Genomic DNA, 14130 nt, shown 5'->3' with positions numbered 1-14130 from the left:
CAAAAGTTAGCTGGGTGTTGTGGTGCGCACCTGTAATCCCAGCTACTCAGGAGGCTGAGGCAGGAGAATCAGTTGAACCTGTGAGGCAGAGGTTGCAGTGAGCCAAGATCACACCATTGCACTCCAGCCTGGGCAACAGAGCAAGACTCTGGCTCACAGAAAAAAAGAAAGAAAGAAACAGCCAGTGTGTATTCATTGGCTAGAATAAAGAAAATGTTGCTTGAAATTAAAAAAAAATCAAATGTTATTATCTAAGCATCTGAGACTCTTTGCCATCTTACAAGATGCATTATGTGCAATTTTAGTTGTAAACATGGAAATCTGTAATAAGGATAATCTTAATTTTCCTACAACCAAAGCAAAATCAGTAAAAGAGCAGACTTTTTAAAGCCTAAAATTTGGGATCTGTCATTTATTAGCTGTCACTTAGTGCCCTAGGACACAGATTGACAAACATTCTATGAAAAGGAGCAGATAGTAAATATTTTAGGTTTTCTCAGCCATATGTTCTCTGTTGTAAGTACTTTCTTCTGCCATTGTAGCACAAAAGAAGCCGTAGGGAATGCATAAATGAATGAGAATGGATGTGTTTCAATAAAATTTTATTTATGGATATGGAGATGTGAATTTTACACAGTCTTCATGTCACGAAATATCGCTCTTTTGATTTTGGTCCCAACCATTTGAGAAAGTAAAAACCATTCTTCACTCAGTAGCCATGCAGAAACAGGCTCTGGGCCGCATTTGCTTCTCTCTGCTCTAGGAAACTAAATTTAGCTTCAAAGCTCTTGGGAAATTTAAGTACACATTTTTACTAGTTTGAAAAAAAAAACAATTTTCTTTTACTCCTTTTATTGTTTAATTTTGTCATTGCCCTCAAAGGTTATTTTACTGTTGATAGTAATGTTTATTTATACATACATAATAGTGCCACGCTTTGTTCTTATATCTTATGTATCATGATTCTATTAATAGAGCTATTAGTATCATTTTGTCTTTATTCCAGGTTATTTGAGACACTCCAGTCCCTGTTTTGGTCAATATTTGGGCTCATCAATTTATATGTGACCAATGTTAAAGCACAGCATGAATTTACTGAGTTTGTTGGTGCTACCATGTTTGGGACATATAATGTCATCTCTCTGGTTGTTCTACTCAACATGTTAATAGCTATGATGAATAATTCTTACCAACTGATTGCTGTAAGTTGACCAGCTTTATTTTAATTCAATATTTCCCCTCAAATGTGTTGTTCTTAGCTTTACTCCATCTTCTTATCATAGGAAGTAAAATCTATAATTGGCTATTGATGAGACAGATAAGAATTATAAATGGTTTATTTGACATTTCTGAGCAGTATCACACTACATGTGGCTATAAATTAGTCTAATTTTGTCTTGTTACACATGATTGCCGAGACAAACCAAATCCATCTTGCCAGGCAGTCACTGGCTATGGGAAGTAGCAGGTGAGGTCTGACTTAAAAACAAGCAGCTAATCTCTGTGCAGTGACCAATAGGTTTTGCCTCCTGTCTGTCCATTTAACCTACCATCCTAATATAAACAAAGTCAGGCTATAGGGCAAGACACAAAAGATAACCCTGAGAGGAGTCTGGGAAGGGAAGAAGCCACAGGATTTTCAGTTTCTTAAAGCTCAGGGAAAGCAACATATTAACGGAAGCAATGTTAAATTCTATAGGATATTACACAATACAATACATGCTTTTTTGAAACTTTGGAACCTAAGCAACTTAGCATAAGTTTTTTATTTATTCATTCAACACATACTTACTGGGTATGTATTGTGTTGCCCAGTACTGTTCTGGACACCAGAAATATAGCAACGCACAGGAAACACAAAACTTGAACTGATCTGCTTGAACTTATATACTAGTGATGTACGTCTATGACCACTAGCAATAGCAGCAAAGCAGAGCTCTTAGTGGAATGAAATATAGTTAAGTCTTTCATATCTATACCTTAGACCAATAGCATTTGATAAGCATAATTATAGTTTTCCCATTTTCTTCATAAATAACCACATTTATATTGTACCTTTGAATCTATGCTTAAACCTCTGAAGTGTTACTACTGTATTTTTGGCAAGCAACACTCTGAATTTTACTTCAGCTGTCTTTTGGGACACAAATTTTTCTCATGAGACACTCATCACGGATGAAAAACTGCACAGAACGTGAGAATAGATGGTTTTTATTTATCAAGTCACAGATTAAAGAATTCCAAATGCAGAAATGGTTCCTTTGGAAAATGTAGGTCCTAGAATTTGGGGGTAAATATCCGAATTTATGCATACTTTGATCTTCATTTAAGCATCTTACGATCAGAAATTTTTAGAGTCTCTAAATTTTTGTGTCAGAAGTTCTACATTCTCCTAATAACGAGTTTCCAAAATGTGGGCTCTGTTTTCCAGAATATCAGGAACAACAACAACAAAACATTTAAAAGGCCTCTAATTATCAAGCCAGATACAAGGAAGCTGCCAGCAATTTGGATCTTTTAAAACATTAAATGTTCCAATTTCATCAAGAAGAAAAAACTATTTAAGAATATTATGACATTTTCTTATTGCTTCTTTGTGAGGTGTGCGTTTCTAGGTAACTTCATTACAGAGATGAGAATCATCTTCAAACCTCTATTTCTGCTTAGCCCAAACCCTAAGACTGTGGAGGGAAGAGCAGGCATTGCGAACCTGAGACAGGTGTGGTTCCCAGGACTTCATGCATGAAGTCTCCTTGGGGCATGAACATACCAAGCATTTGCTTTCACCTGTCCCAGAATTCAGAACAGCAGATTTTACTCTGAGGTTTTCCTTTTTCTTTCTTTCTTTCTTTCTTTCTTTCTTTTTCTTTTCTTGCCTTGCTAACTGTAACTCAGAGCCATAGGTAAAGCATGAAAAAAGAAGAACATTTAACTGCTGGAAGGCAGAAGCAGTGATGTAGTCCCTGACTAAAGCCTGCTTTCCATTCACTCATTTGTCCATTGATGAAATATTTATTGCTTGCCTACTATAGACCAGACATATGTTTCATTTTAAGGATACAAAGAATTAAAAAGTCCCTGTTTTCAACAAAAATGATATAGTAGAGATTTTAAAATCGATAAATAATTTCAATATTGAGAAAAGAAATTTGAGGATGTCGTGAAGGTATGGCAGAGGGGACCTTGACTGGGGTTGGAGATAGGAGGCAGCTCAGGACTCACGGGGGCAGAGCAGGCTTCTGAAGAGAGGATCCTTAAGCCGAGTTTCCAATGTTGACTTGGAGTTAGAAGGTGAGCAGTGGAAGATGAATCTAGTCATCAACAGCTTAGAACTTTATCTCCAGATTTCCTAACACCATAGACTATGTGATAGGCCCTCTTGAAATCCTAAATCATGAACAAAGAGAGCACTTTCTTAGTGATTGCAATAAGATAGCATAATCTGTGGCTCCCTGAGAATCAAAGAATAAGAAGGCACTATTCACAGGCCAGTGCTTTATCTAAATGATTACCTTCTTATTTCTTTGAGCCAAATCTACTGAGTCCCATTCTCCATGCCTGCAGGAAACAATATATACAATTCTCTTCACCAAGGCAGCATGGTCAGAAAGAACGTGTAGTCTTGTTTAGAAAGAAAAAGAAAGGAAAGGAGGGAGAAATCAGGAAGGAAAGGAAGAAAAGGGAAAGGGGAAAGGAAACTGAAAAGATTCCGATTTATGTGGATCTATCCATATTATCAAACGTCTGCTTAGCAACCATAAGGCCATGCATTTTCTAGGTACGGTGATTCCTGTTCAAAGCACAATATGTCCAGTATCTGGATTAAAACCCATGTTGTGCAGAATTGCACATCTATCAGCACACAGCAATTTAAGAATATCAAAATGAAGCATAGTTGAAGATTATTCTCCTACTCTAAAATATGAGTTCATGTATGTGATATTAACTGGTTACTATGAACCATTCTGAATTCTTAAAATGAATGTATGTCCAGTTTCTACCACCTCCTCCTTCTCATATCTTCTGCTTAAATCAGATTTATGGCTAAATTAAGAAGAAACTGGCTGCCCCAGATCTAACTGCCACAAATGCTCCACAGCTTCCGCAGGAGATTAATAAAGTGGAGTGAGTAATATGTGATGAAGGGGATAGCCTCAGGCTTGTGGGCAACCACTGGCCATGCTCCTCTCTGTTGAAATATGTCCATAGTTAGGTCAAGAGTCAATGGTGTGTCAGAGACGCCCAATTCTACATTTGTTAGTGGAAATTCTTGCTGAGTTTATCTCTGTTGGCTGAAGGTAGACAATAATATTCACATGAAAACATGTCCAATAAGACTTTTCCTGTCAGCCATGAAGGCTAAGACTCGAGCATCCGTGGAGGCAGCATTAATCTAAGCAGGAGTACAAGGCTTTGTTTAAGACAGAAAGTCTATTTCTGGCCTGAATCGAATGAAACTACACTAACGTGAGCCTACAGTGCAGAAGACGCTGGTTAATCTTCAAGTCATGACTAATTCCTGCAGTCTTCCATAACATGGAATTATTTTAGATGTCTGTTTCATTGAAGAAGCAAGGATGAGAAGTGACACGGGAGCTGGGACTACTCTAGGTTAAGCCATCGTCTGAAATGTTTACATGACTATCTCTGGGAGTCAGTGGTGGTTTTATAAGCAATTTAATCAATGTTCAAGAGCCACTTGATGTCAGGTGATAGGCTCTCTGTGAGGTTTATGGTACCTTGTAATTCAGAAACCTGTCAGCAGTTGTCACGTTCTCCTATTCAGGACCATGCAGATATAGAATGGAAATTTGCACGAACAAAGCTTTGGATGAGTTATTTTGAAGAAGGAGGTACCCTGCCTACTCCCTTCAATGTCATCCCAAGCCCCAAGTCTCTCTGGTACCTGATCAAATGGATCTGGACACACTTGTGCAAGAAAAAGATGAGAAGAAAGCCAGAAAGTTTTGGAACAATAGGGGTAAGCACACAGCATGTTGGTATTACTCTTTGTTAAAAACTGTGTATTTGAATATATTGTATTTTTTATTGAACACGTTCAGATCTTTAGCCTTTCTGTTCTTACCGATTGCATGTCATGAATGTTTATAGCACACCTACCATGACTAAGGCAGTGTCTGCTGAACTAGGACGTCTTCAAAAGTGCATTTCCTGCATTAAGGACAGTCACTGCTCTTTTAATAGAAGTCCTGCTCTTCACACAGCCCTCCCTAAGTTCCACTAGTCCAGGCTGGGGAACTAGCATACTCTGTCTTAGTACCTTCACTTCTAGGTCTTTCCAGAATGTGATAGCAGGTTATTTGTGGCATTTCTTCCTCATGGTCTGTTTCCCGCTCTGGATTGTAAGCTCCACGAGGGCAGGGTGTGTGTATTTGGTGACCTCAAATTCCTCGTGCCTAACATAGGCCTCTGCACAGAGCATTTTATGCTTGATAAGAATTCTCAATTAAATGATTGACTAAATCTTATAACTTAAATATGCTGTGCCAACTGTCAGCTGTGATTGCAGAATATTTTAATTACTCAACATGTCACATCTACTCCCTATCATATTAGATGCCAAGAAGTTAGGCATCTAATACACACACACACACACACACATATATATATATAGAGAGAGACATATATATATATGCATATATATATATATATACTACAGATATTTGACTTTCATGTTAAAAGTTTTAGAATAAATGTAATGGCTTAGATTTAATAAGCAATTACTTCCTGTATTCCCCCTGCCAGTAACTGAGCTAGAATTTGAGGAGTGAGAAGAAGTACAAAGCCATGGGTTCCATCTTTGAGGGCATCAATTTTAATGTGTGAGATACAGAAATAAAAATAGATATGTTATGTAGTATATTTAACATTATAATATATATGTATGTATGTCTATATATATATACATAGATATATATGGAGAAAGAGAGAGAGTGAGTGAGAGTGAGAGAGAGAGAGAGAACTGCTCAGAACCATGCTCCTGGTAAACTGGAAGATGCTATTTCCCCTTCTTTATTTTGGAAATCAAGGTTTCAAGAAATTCCAGCAGAAGATACATCGTGTTAACCTTTTGGTCCAGCCATACCATTGACATAAGACAAGTCATTCTTCACACCTTTCTCACTTTGTGTTCTATTTCTGAAGGTTCTCACAGTGATGTTTTCGGAATTAACACGCTCATATTCATTAGTCACTTCAATCTTCTCAGAGACATTGCTTTGAAAGTATTTAAAAATGTCGTTACATTAGAATCACCAAGTAATACTAGATATTAATTAAAACCCCCAAAATATTAATTTGTTTTCCATTTTCTTTAACGTGGATTGTGACTTCTATGCCCTAAGAGATCCTTCCCACGTTTTAACTTCATTGCCCACCAGGAATTATTATCAGCACCAGATGGAGCTTTCTCCTACTGACAGTGGCATGGATCTCCTTCTCATCTCAGGAACAACTCTAATTCTAAAGAGAAATTGACTGGCAAGTAAATGTTACAAAGAGGTGATTAGGAGATGCCGTTATATTCTCTCCCATTAACTATTACCCATAGATTTGGGGGACTACAGTTTGGGAACATACCTTAGAAACCAAAGTCAGATTATGACAAAGCCTTATCCTGCCATCCTCATACTAATTTATGAACTTTATCACTGACCTTAGAAAGCAGTGAAAGTATTTTACTCCACATATTTGAGTTTCGTGTTAAAATTTTTCAAATAAATGTAATGACTTAGATTTAATAAGCAATTGCTGCCTGTGTTCCCCTTGCTAGTAACAGAGCTCGAATTTGAGGAATGGGAAGAGGTATGAAGGCATGGGTTCCATCTTTGAGGGCACCAATTTTAATGTGAGAGATATAGAAATAAAAATAGATATGTTATGTAGTATATTTAACATTATAATATAGTCACATGCAAGAGGCTATGAGAAAAATGCCGGAAATATTTAATGCTTCCCTTGAGGTAAACAGGACAAGGTTTCAGGGAAGCCAGGCTCCAGCTTACTCTTTTCCAGATCAAATATACTTATCCTTTGTACCATCTCATTCTTAAATTTATAAGCTTTTTTTTTTTTTTTTTTTTGAGACGGAGTTTTGCTCTTGTTACCCAGGCTGGAGTGCAATGGCACGATCTCGGCTCACCGCAACCTCCGTCTCCTGGGTTCAGGCAATTCTCCTGCCTCAGCCTCCTGAGTAGCTGGGATTACAGGCACGCGCCACCGTGCCCAGCTACTTTTTTGTATTTTTAGTAGAGACGGGGTTTCACCATGCTGACCAGGATGGTCTCAATCTCTTGACCTCGTGATCCACCCGCCTCGGCCTCCCAAAGTGCTGAAATTACAGGCGTGAGTGACCACGCCTGGCCTTTATAAGCATTTTTTAATCGATCTCTGAAAAGATAGTCATGATTAATACTGCCATAATATGCTACCTTTTATAAGAGTAGTTTGATTTAAAAGGAGCTTTTGGGCCAAAAAAAAGTACCTTTTCACCAAAGAAATACGTCTTTCATATTTTAATTTTAGGCAATGGCAGAGAGAATCTTGGTTTTTAAGATAACAGGAAATGTGTAACAAGGCACAGGGTCCTGCTCTAAGGTTTTAAGAGATCCATCTGTAATGACAAGAAGAAGAATGGAGAACCCCATAAAAAACTTGACTTTCAACCCTCCCTCCCATCCTCTCACTGTTGACTCATGGGTAGGATTATGTTGCCATCATTTTTTAGAAGCAAAAAGAATCTCTCAGTCAATTGCCTTTTCTATTAAAATAATGATTCATTTCAGAGTTAAATAGTCTTATTTGCTATATATTACTGGTCTCAAAAAAAAACCCCACAGATTTCTTTTATGTGTCTATCTCTAAATTTGATTTTTTTGCTCCAAGCTGATGCACAGCAAGAGAATTTGAAACTAATCAGAATCTCAAACCATTTACTTTTCCTTCACTATGAAAATTTTACTAACATTCAACAATGGGTATTTGGATGCTTTGGGAATACATGCCAAACATAAAAATATTCTGAGTCATGTTTCTCTTTTCCACCAATCCAGAGCCTTGGGCGGGTACCAGCCCAGTCAACATCAGTGCTGTCTCAAGTTACTCTTCCTCCGTACTGCATTTCCAGAATGAAAAGAACATATTATTTTGAGATGCATACTCTTAGTTGAGTTTTATACATTTTAGCTTATATGAAAATAGGTATAATTTGTAAAGAAGCTCTTGCTTATAAAAGTGTGAGATAAATGACATATAAATTAAGACGGTTGTATTATTAAGAGGAGTTAACTGAGAAAATAATGTCAAAAAGTAATTAATTTTTCTGTGAATTTATTTCAACTGGATTAATCCTCCTAATAGTTCATTATGTGAACATACAGAGACAATGAGATACACAAATAACGATTAATTAAAAGGTGACATTTAAGGAACAGTGGCAGTCACTTCGTGAAACTAATGCATGGTTTAGAATATACCATTATCCGCCAAAGGGACCTTGGGTAACATTAGCTTAACCATTTCTTCCCCCCCGCCCCCCCCAGCCCCAGATAACTGTGAGTTGTGTGTTTTTTTAAAAAAATGTATTTATTTTACTTTAGGTGCATACTGTATCTGGCATTTCTCCCCATGTTATCCCTTCCCACCCTCCCCTTCCTCCCCTCTCCCCGCTGTCTCTCCCCTACCCCCTACAACTCCCCCCAGTGTGTGAGGCTGCTCTCCCTGAGCTCAACCATTTCTTTTGAAAGAGAACCTGTTTACTTTGCCCGTTGTCTCAGGGTCTCCTCAAGACAGAGCAGGCGAAAAATACTGTCTTGTGTTTCCCAGTCCAAACTGCTTTCCATTGCCCTCCCTTATTCCCCTGAGAAGTCTGGTAAACATGCAGCAATACCTTCCCTGTGTGTCTTTTGATTGTTCGCAGCAACCTTTGCAGATCCCACCCTCACTGTTTTCAGCTGCCTCTTAGACTCCCTTATTTACCAAGCTACTTTACCTTCTGCTCTTATCCTCAACCTGCTCATCTTTATGCCGCATTTTTTGAAGCAGAAAATTAAAGCTACACTGGAAGTGACTTCATTCTTTGAAGTATTTTCTCTGATCATCCCATTTGTAGTTCACTTACTGACACTCGTCACCCAGCCTTTGCGTAAAGGTCACCCTAGTGCTCATTCCATTCACGTTCCCAGGAAATGCCTGGGAAACCAGTGCTCTTCAGGGTTGCTACACTGGCCGCTCTGTAGGAGCCCATTATTGGCAATCTTATCGTGCTATTTATGGCTTCCCAGTAATACTGATAGCACCAGCTCTGAAAACTCATTAACCCATATTTCTTTGTAACTTTGGACTTCCTTTAATGGGTGATTGGGAGTTCCAGGTAAATTAATCTTTCACTTGACTGCTTTATGGGGAAAACATAAATGAAACTGAAATGCTGTATTATTGAGCACAGCATCTGTAATAGAAAGCATACCCATTTATTGAGAGACCCTTCGTCTCTGAGCTATTATAAAAATCCCACCAAAAAGACACCCTACCCAAATAAGAAACACACTCTAACTTGTGATTTTTCATATTACTTCTTGTCAAATGCTTTGTTTAACCTCATTTTATCAGCAGATGCCCTTCTTGTTATTAAAGCATTTGTTCTTAAATTTTATAGCATACAAGAATCTTCAGGAATCACCATTTTAACAAGCGTTTCCAGTTTGTAACTTTAGCTAGACATTTCTATTCCAGAAAGCACTGGTATCTTCTGCAGTTTGTTTTTTTAGTTTTTTTTATCTTTAATTTGTGTTTTTTCAGGTTTTTTTTTAGTTTTTTTTTTAAATCTTTAATTTGTGTTTTTTTAGTTTTTTTTAAATCTTTAATTTGTGTTTTTTTAGTTTTTTTTAAATCTTTAATTTAATCTTTAATAGTATATCTGAGCTTTTTAATCTAAAACAAAACCATGCTTCATGCTGTTGTTCAAAAAGTCCCGATCCATTTAATTCAAATACGAAGATGCTGTTATAATGTAGTACTTCCCCAAAACATTTAATGAATGTGAAACACTTTTAATGCCACAGACTAGGTTTCTAATCAAAATGTTTACATTTATGTGTTTGTATATAAACCAAAAAAGAAATACTAGTTCTTTCGATTAAAAATTTTAAAAAAGATTCTAACTTCCTTAGTTTTATGTTTTCCACTTTTTAGTTTTCTCTCAAGCACATGGCGAGAAAAACAGGAGGCATGATGATCTCTGGCAGGGCCACTGAGCATCACTCAACCCCGAGATACAGGTGGAATGTTCGATCCTGACTAGTTGCCACAGAAATATGACCAGTTAAGTCACTGCCAATGAATTAGAAGCTGTGAATAGATTAGCAAAGCTATCATCACTAAAGAAAAAATGCTCATAGAACATGCCTCCCAGATTTCATTTATAGTGGCAATTAGTCAAAATGTATTGTTCCCTAATCTTTAGGACACTCAGTAGGCCTAATGACAAATCTTAAACATATGACAGTTTTCATTCGTGAGTGCCCCCGGATTCCTAAATTACTGCTATAAAATTTGTTGGCAGGGCTTTTTGATAAAACTTTATTTCCCCAGTGGGGATATATAGAAATTAATTGCTTGATGTTCTTGGTATTTCAAGAGTGAGTTTCTGAATATTTGGTTTGACAGTACAACTTTTAGGCATTTCACATGAATTATTTTAATATGCTTAGAAAGTGTTTTCATGAAAAACAGTAAGCAGGTGTGTGCTGTAAAGGTGGAGAAAGGCTGTTCATAGAGAACAATATGTAGATTCATCTGCAAAGAAGCCGAACTGCAATTATTTTGTAAAGGAATCACATCCTGGAATGGCCCCCTTGCCTTTTTAGTTTTCGTTAAAGCAGAAGAACACAGTAAGCTGCATGGCTTAAGGAATTCAAGGAGCAAAGCAAAGACTAAAAGGCATAATTCATGGGCTTAAAATTCACTGCTAGACCAAAGCCAGAGTGGAAATGAGAGAAAACGGTACTGAAAATTGACGGCAGGGAACTAGCTACATGAAGTAAACCTGACATTGAGCATACTGGACCTGGAGAGAACTGGAGTGAGGAGTGAGAAACTGTCACAGCTCACTCTCCAGAGACCCCTCTTTTCCAGCTGCAAAATCTTCCCTGCTCTAAAGGAACCTGACACTTCTGTTGAAATCCTGGAGTTTCCTTGCAGTAGCAGCAGTTTCTCAGTAGACGGTCGTTTTTCTTACCACAAGTTCTCTGACCCAAACAGCGCCATTGTCTTGTCCTAACCAAATCAGGAGAAACCTGCAAACTGTGAATTATGCTAAAGTGACACACAGGTATGCCCTCAGCTCCTGCCTTGAAAGCTACCTTGCCAAGGAACATTCCACACACAGTCTAGTGACTTCTGATATAGTTTACAAAGACAATTGCCAACTTAAAGAGCACTTCTTCCAAAATATTTTTCCTAGACACTCAATCAAGGAAGAAAAGTCCTTGATTTGTCATAGGGTCCATTTTTTCTGTCTTAAACACAACTCACAACCAACTTACGTTTTTCAAAAAATTGCTGCAGAATGCAAGTTCCAGAAATTTCTATGTGACATTGTACACATGAGTTCATTTTCTGAGAAATTCTTTATTCCTAGCATAAGTGTACCATGCTATAATTCTACCTAAGTTATTATTTTTAGTAAAAAATAGTGAACACCCGGTCAATGAAGATTACTCTGTCAAAGCTTAACATGCAAATGGCTTGAAAGAAAATTAAATACTCATTTTCTTAGGTATTAAAGCTAAATACTCACATAGGTATTTTTAAATGAAATGGCTTTCATTATATTACTTTCATAAAATATTATTTAGATCCCCTGTTCTTGGTCATTTTCAGTGATAATTGTAAGAAAATATATCTTCTCTTAAGGTAGCAAATCCCTTTGAAGCTCAGCTGATCTTTACCGAATAAAAGGGTATGAATATCCTAAATGTCATTGACTGTGGTTCCACTGCATAATATTTAATGGTGTCACTAACTGCCAAAAATTATTGTGATGTATATCGCAAAGAGTACATATATTATGAAGTGAATTCTGCGCCCTTCAAAAAAGATAGGTTGAACTCCTAACCTCCCCCCATACTTAGATTGTGGCCTTATTTGGGAAAAAGATCTTTGCAGACATACTTAGTTAAGGTGAGATTACACCGGAATAGATTCCTGTAAGAACGTGAGCACGTAAAGACAAAGAGACCCAAGAAAATCACCATGTGAGATTGCAGACAGGCACTTGCAAGCAAAAGAGCTCCAGGAATTGACCGCCGCCATCAGAAGCTAGGAAGCCTCATCGCCAGCTTATGCTGCTGCTAGATGACTATCAGTGAAATTAAACCTTCATCACATGTCACTCAACTAGTCAAAATCCCCAGGTGCCTGTAAACACTGAATTCATGTGCCATCTAAAATGCTACATTAAGAGTCTGTGCTCACTTCTTCCCACTGCAATCTAATCTGTATATTCCCAGTCGTAGAGACTTTGCAACTGTCCTGCCACAAGTCTTCATAATGTGTCTCTCACTTTCTAGCCATAGAAGATTTGCTCATCCTATTCCAATTGTCTAGAACACCTGTGCACCTCCCCTTATCCAAATCCTACGATTCCTTCATATCCCATCTAATACCCCATTCTCTACATGAGGGCTGTTATGGCTTCTTTCCTTAGCACAGTACTACCTTCTTCTTCCCTATACTCAAATAACAGACTTACAGCCCTTCCCATGTTTTCTTTTGCATTTTGCCTTCATGTGTAGTCATTCATGTTCTTGGCAATCCACCTTTTGGACTATAAGCCATTTAAGGGCAAAAGTGTGCTTTATTCATCTCTGGTTTCTTGCACTCCACTGCCATACACATGTAGTCGCTTAATAAATATACCTTAAATTAGCCCTACAAGTTAAGAGAATTCTGTTTTCGAAATGGAGCCTTGAGACAAGCTGGCTTTACTCCCCCACAACCCCATGGAAAACCAAACCCAAATATACAGTGCCAGGATTATCACCAGCAACATCGCAGGACTCAGATATGAGGCAAAGCCCGTTTTAGGGGTTGCAGAGAAATGAAAAGCTTCAAGCACGTGGCAAAAGAATCCCATTTCCATATCCAGGATGCCCTTCCCTTCAATTGCCTGGCACCGAGAATGTAAACAATTTCTCTCAACTCATGGTTTCTGTACTGAAATAACTGAGATCTGAGGTAGATAATCAGCTTCCCCAATATCTTGCATTCCATAGGAGTAGACTTCTCCTTGCCTCAACCCGTGAAAATTATCTGAATCTCTGAAGAGAGAAATATCCCTGAGCTCAGCCAGAGACAAAGGCGAAAGCAAAACTCTCACCCCAAGGCCTGCAGACTCCGCTCTGTAACTCAACCAAAAAAGACACCAAATCAGAGTGGCTCTTCAGTAGCAACACGTTGTGGGAGGTACATTCCACAGGGCAGAAACCCCTAGCCAGCCTTCCCTTTTGCTATGACCTCTGAATTTTCCTTTAAGTTTCTGTATCAATGCTCACATATGGCTGTCTCATTAGGGTCATAGCAAAAATTCAATGTCATTCAGAAAAGTTCATAAAACTTTTGGGCTAACCCAAAAGATGACTGCCTAAAGAGTCTGGGTCACATCTATCCAATTTTACCAGAACTATTCCCTTACTCTGTCACAGTTTCCTACCTCTAAACCCCTCTACTGCCAAAGCTGAAGGCATCTAACGATTTAGCTGAAGGAAATGCTCTTCAGAAGCGTGAATTGCCATCAAAATGATTTAGAGACACAGTTAGATCTAAGTATATTACTTTACTTTCTCAAAGGTAATCATAATATGTGTCCTACTATGCACAAGCTTTGATTATCAGATATTTTAAAAGGGTGTTAAATCATATTATTAATCAAAGGGGAAAAAATGTAGAGGAAACAAACTAACATTAGTTAGCCACAGATGCCATAAATCTCTTAACTCATGTCATCTTCAAAATTACCCATGGAGTTTGTCTTCACCTTGCAAAATAAAAAATCAGGGAAGAAGGAGGGTTTCAGAGTTAAACTCCATGACGAGGCACAGTCAGCTTCAA

The 14130-nt window shown here is 37.9% G+C and overlaps 1 protein-coding gene across 5 annotated transcripts in view; it reads left to right on the top strand.

Annotated features, from left to right (window-relative positions):
- Window positions 1-14130, top strand: part of TRPC4 (transient receptor potential cation channel subfamily C member 4) — a 198236-nt gene that overhangs the window by 177136 nt on the left and 6970 nt on the right. For all 5 annotated transcript variants that reach the window (XM_002748983.7, XM_078375324.1, XM_035302520.3 and 2 more), the window contains 2 exons: window positions 1007-1202; window positions 4787-4981. In XM_002748983.7, the coding sequence (XP_002749029.2) occupies window positions 1007-1202; window positions 4787-4981 (391 nt within the window). The remainder of the gene's footprint in view (window positions 1-1006; window positions 1203-4786; window positions 4982-14130) is intronic.

Source organism: Callithrix jacchus, chromosome 5 (genome assembly GCF_049354715.1).
Source record: "Callithrix jacchus isolate 240 chromosome 5, calJac240_pri, whole genome shotgun sequence".
Lineage (NCBI taxonomy): Eukaryota > Metazoa > Chordata > Mammalia > Primates > Cebidae > Callithrix > Callithrix jacchus.
The sequence above is the reverse complement of the archived record's forward strand: the minus strand, read 5'-3'. Positions and strand labels throughout refer to the sequence as shown.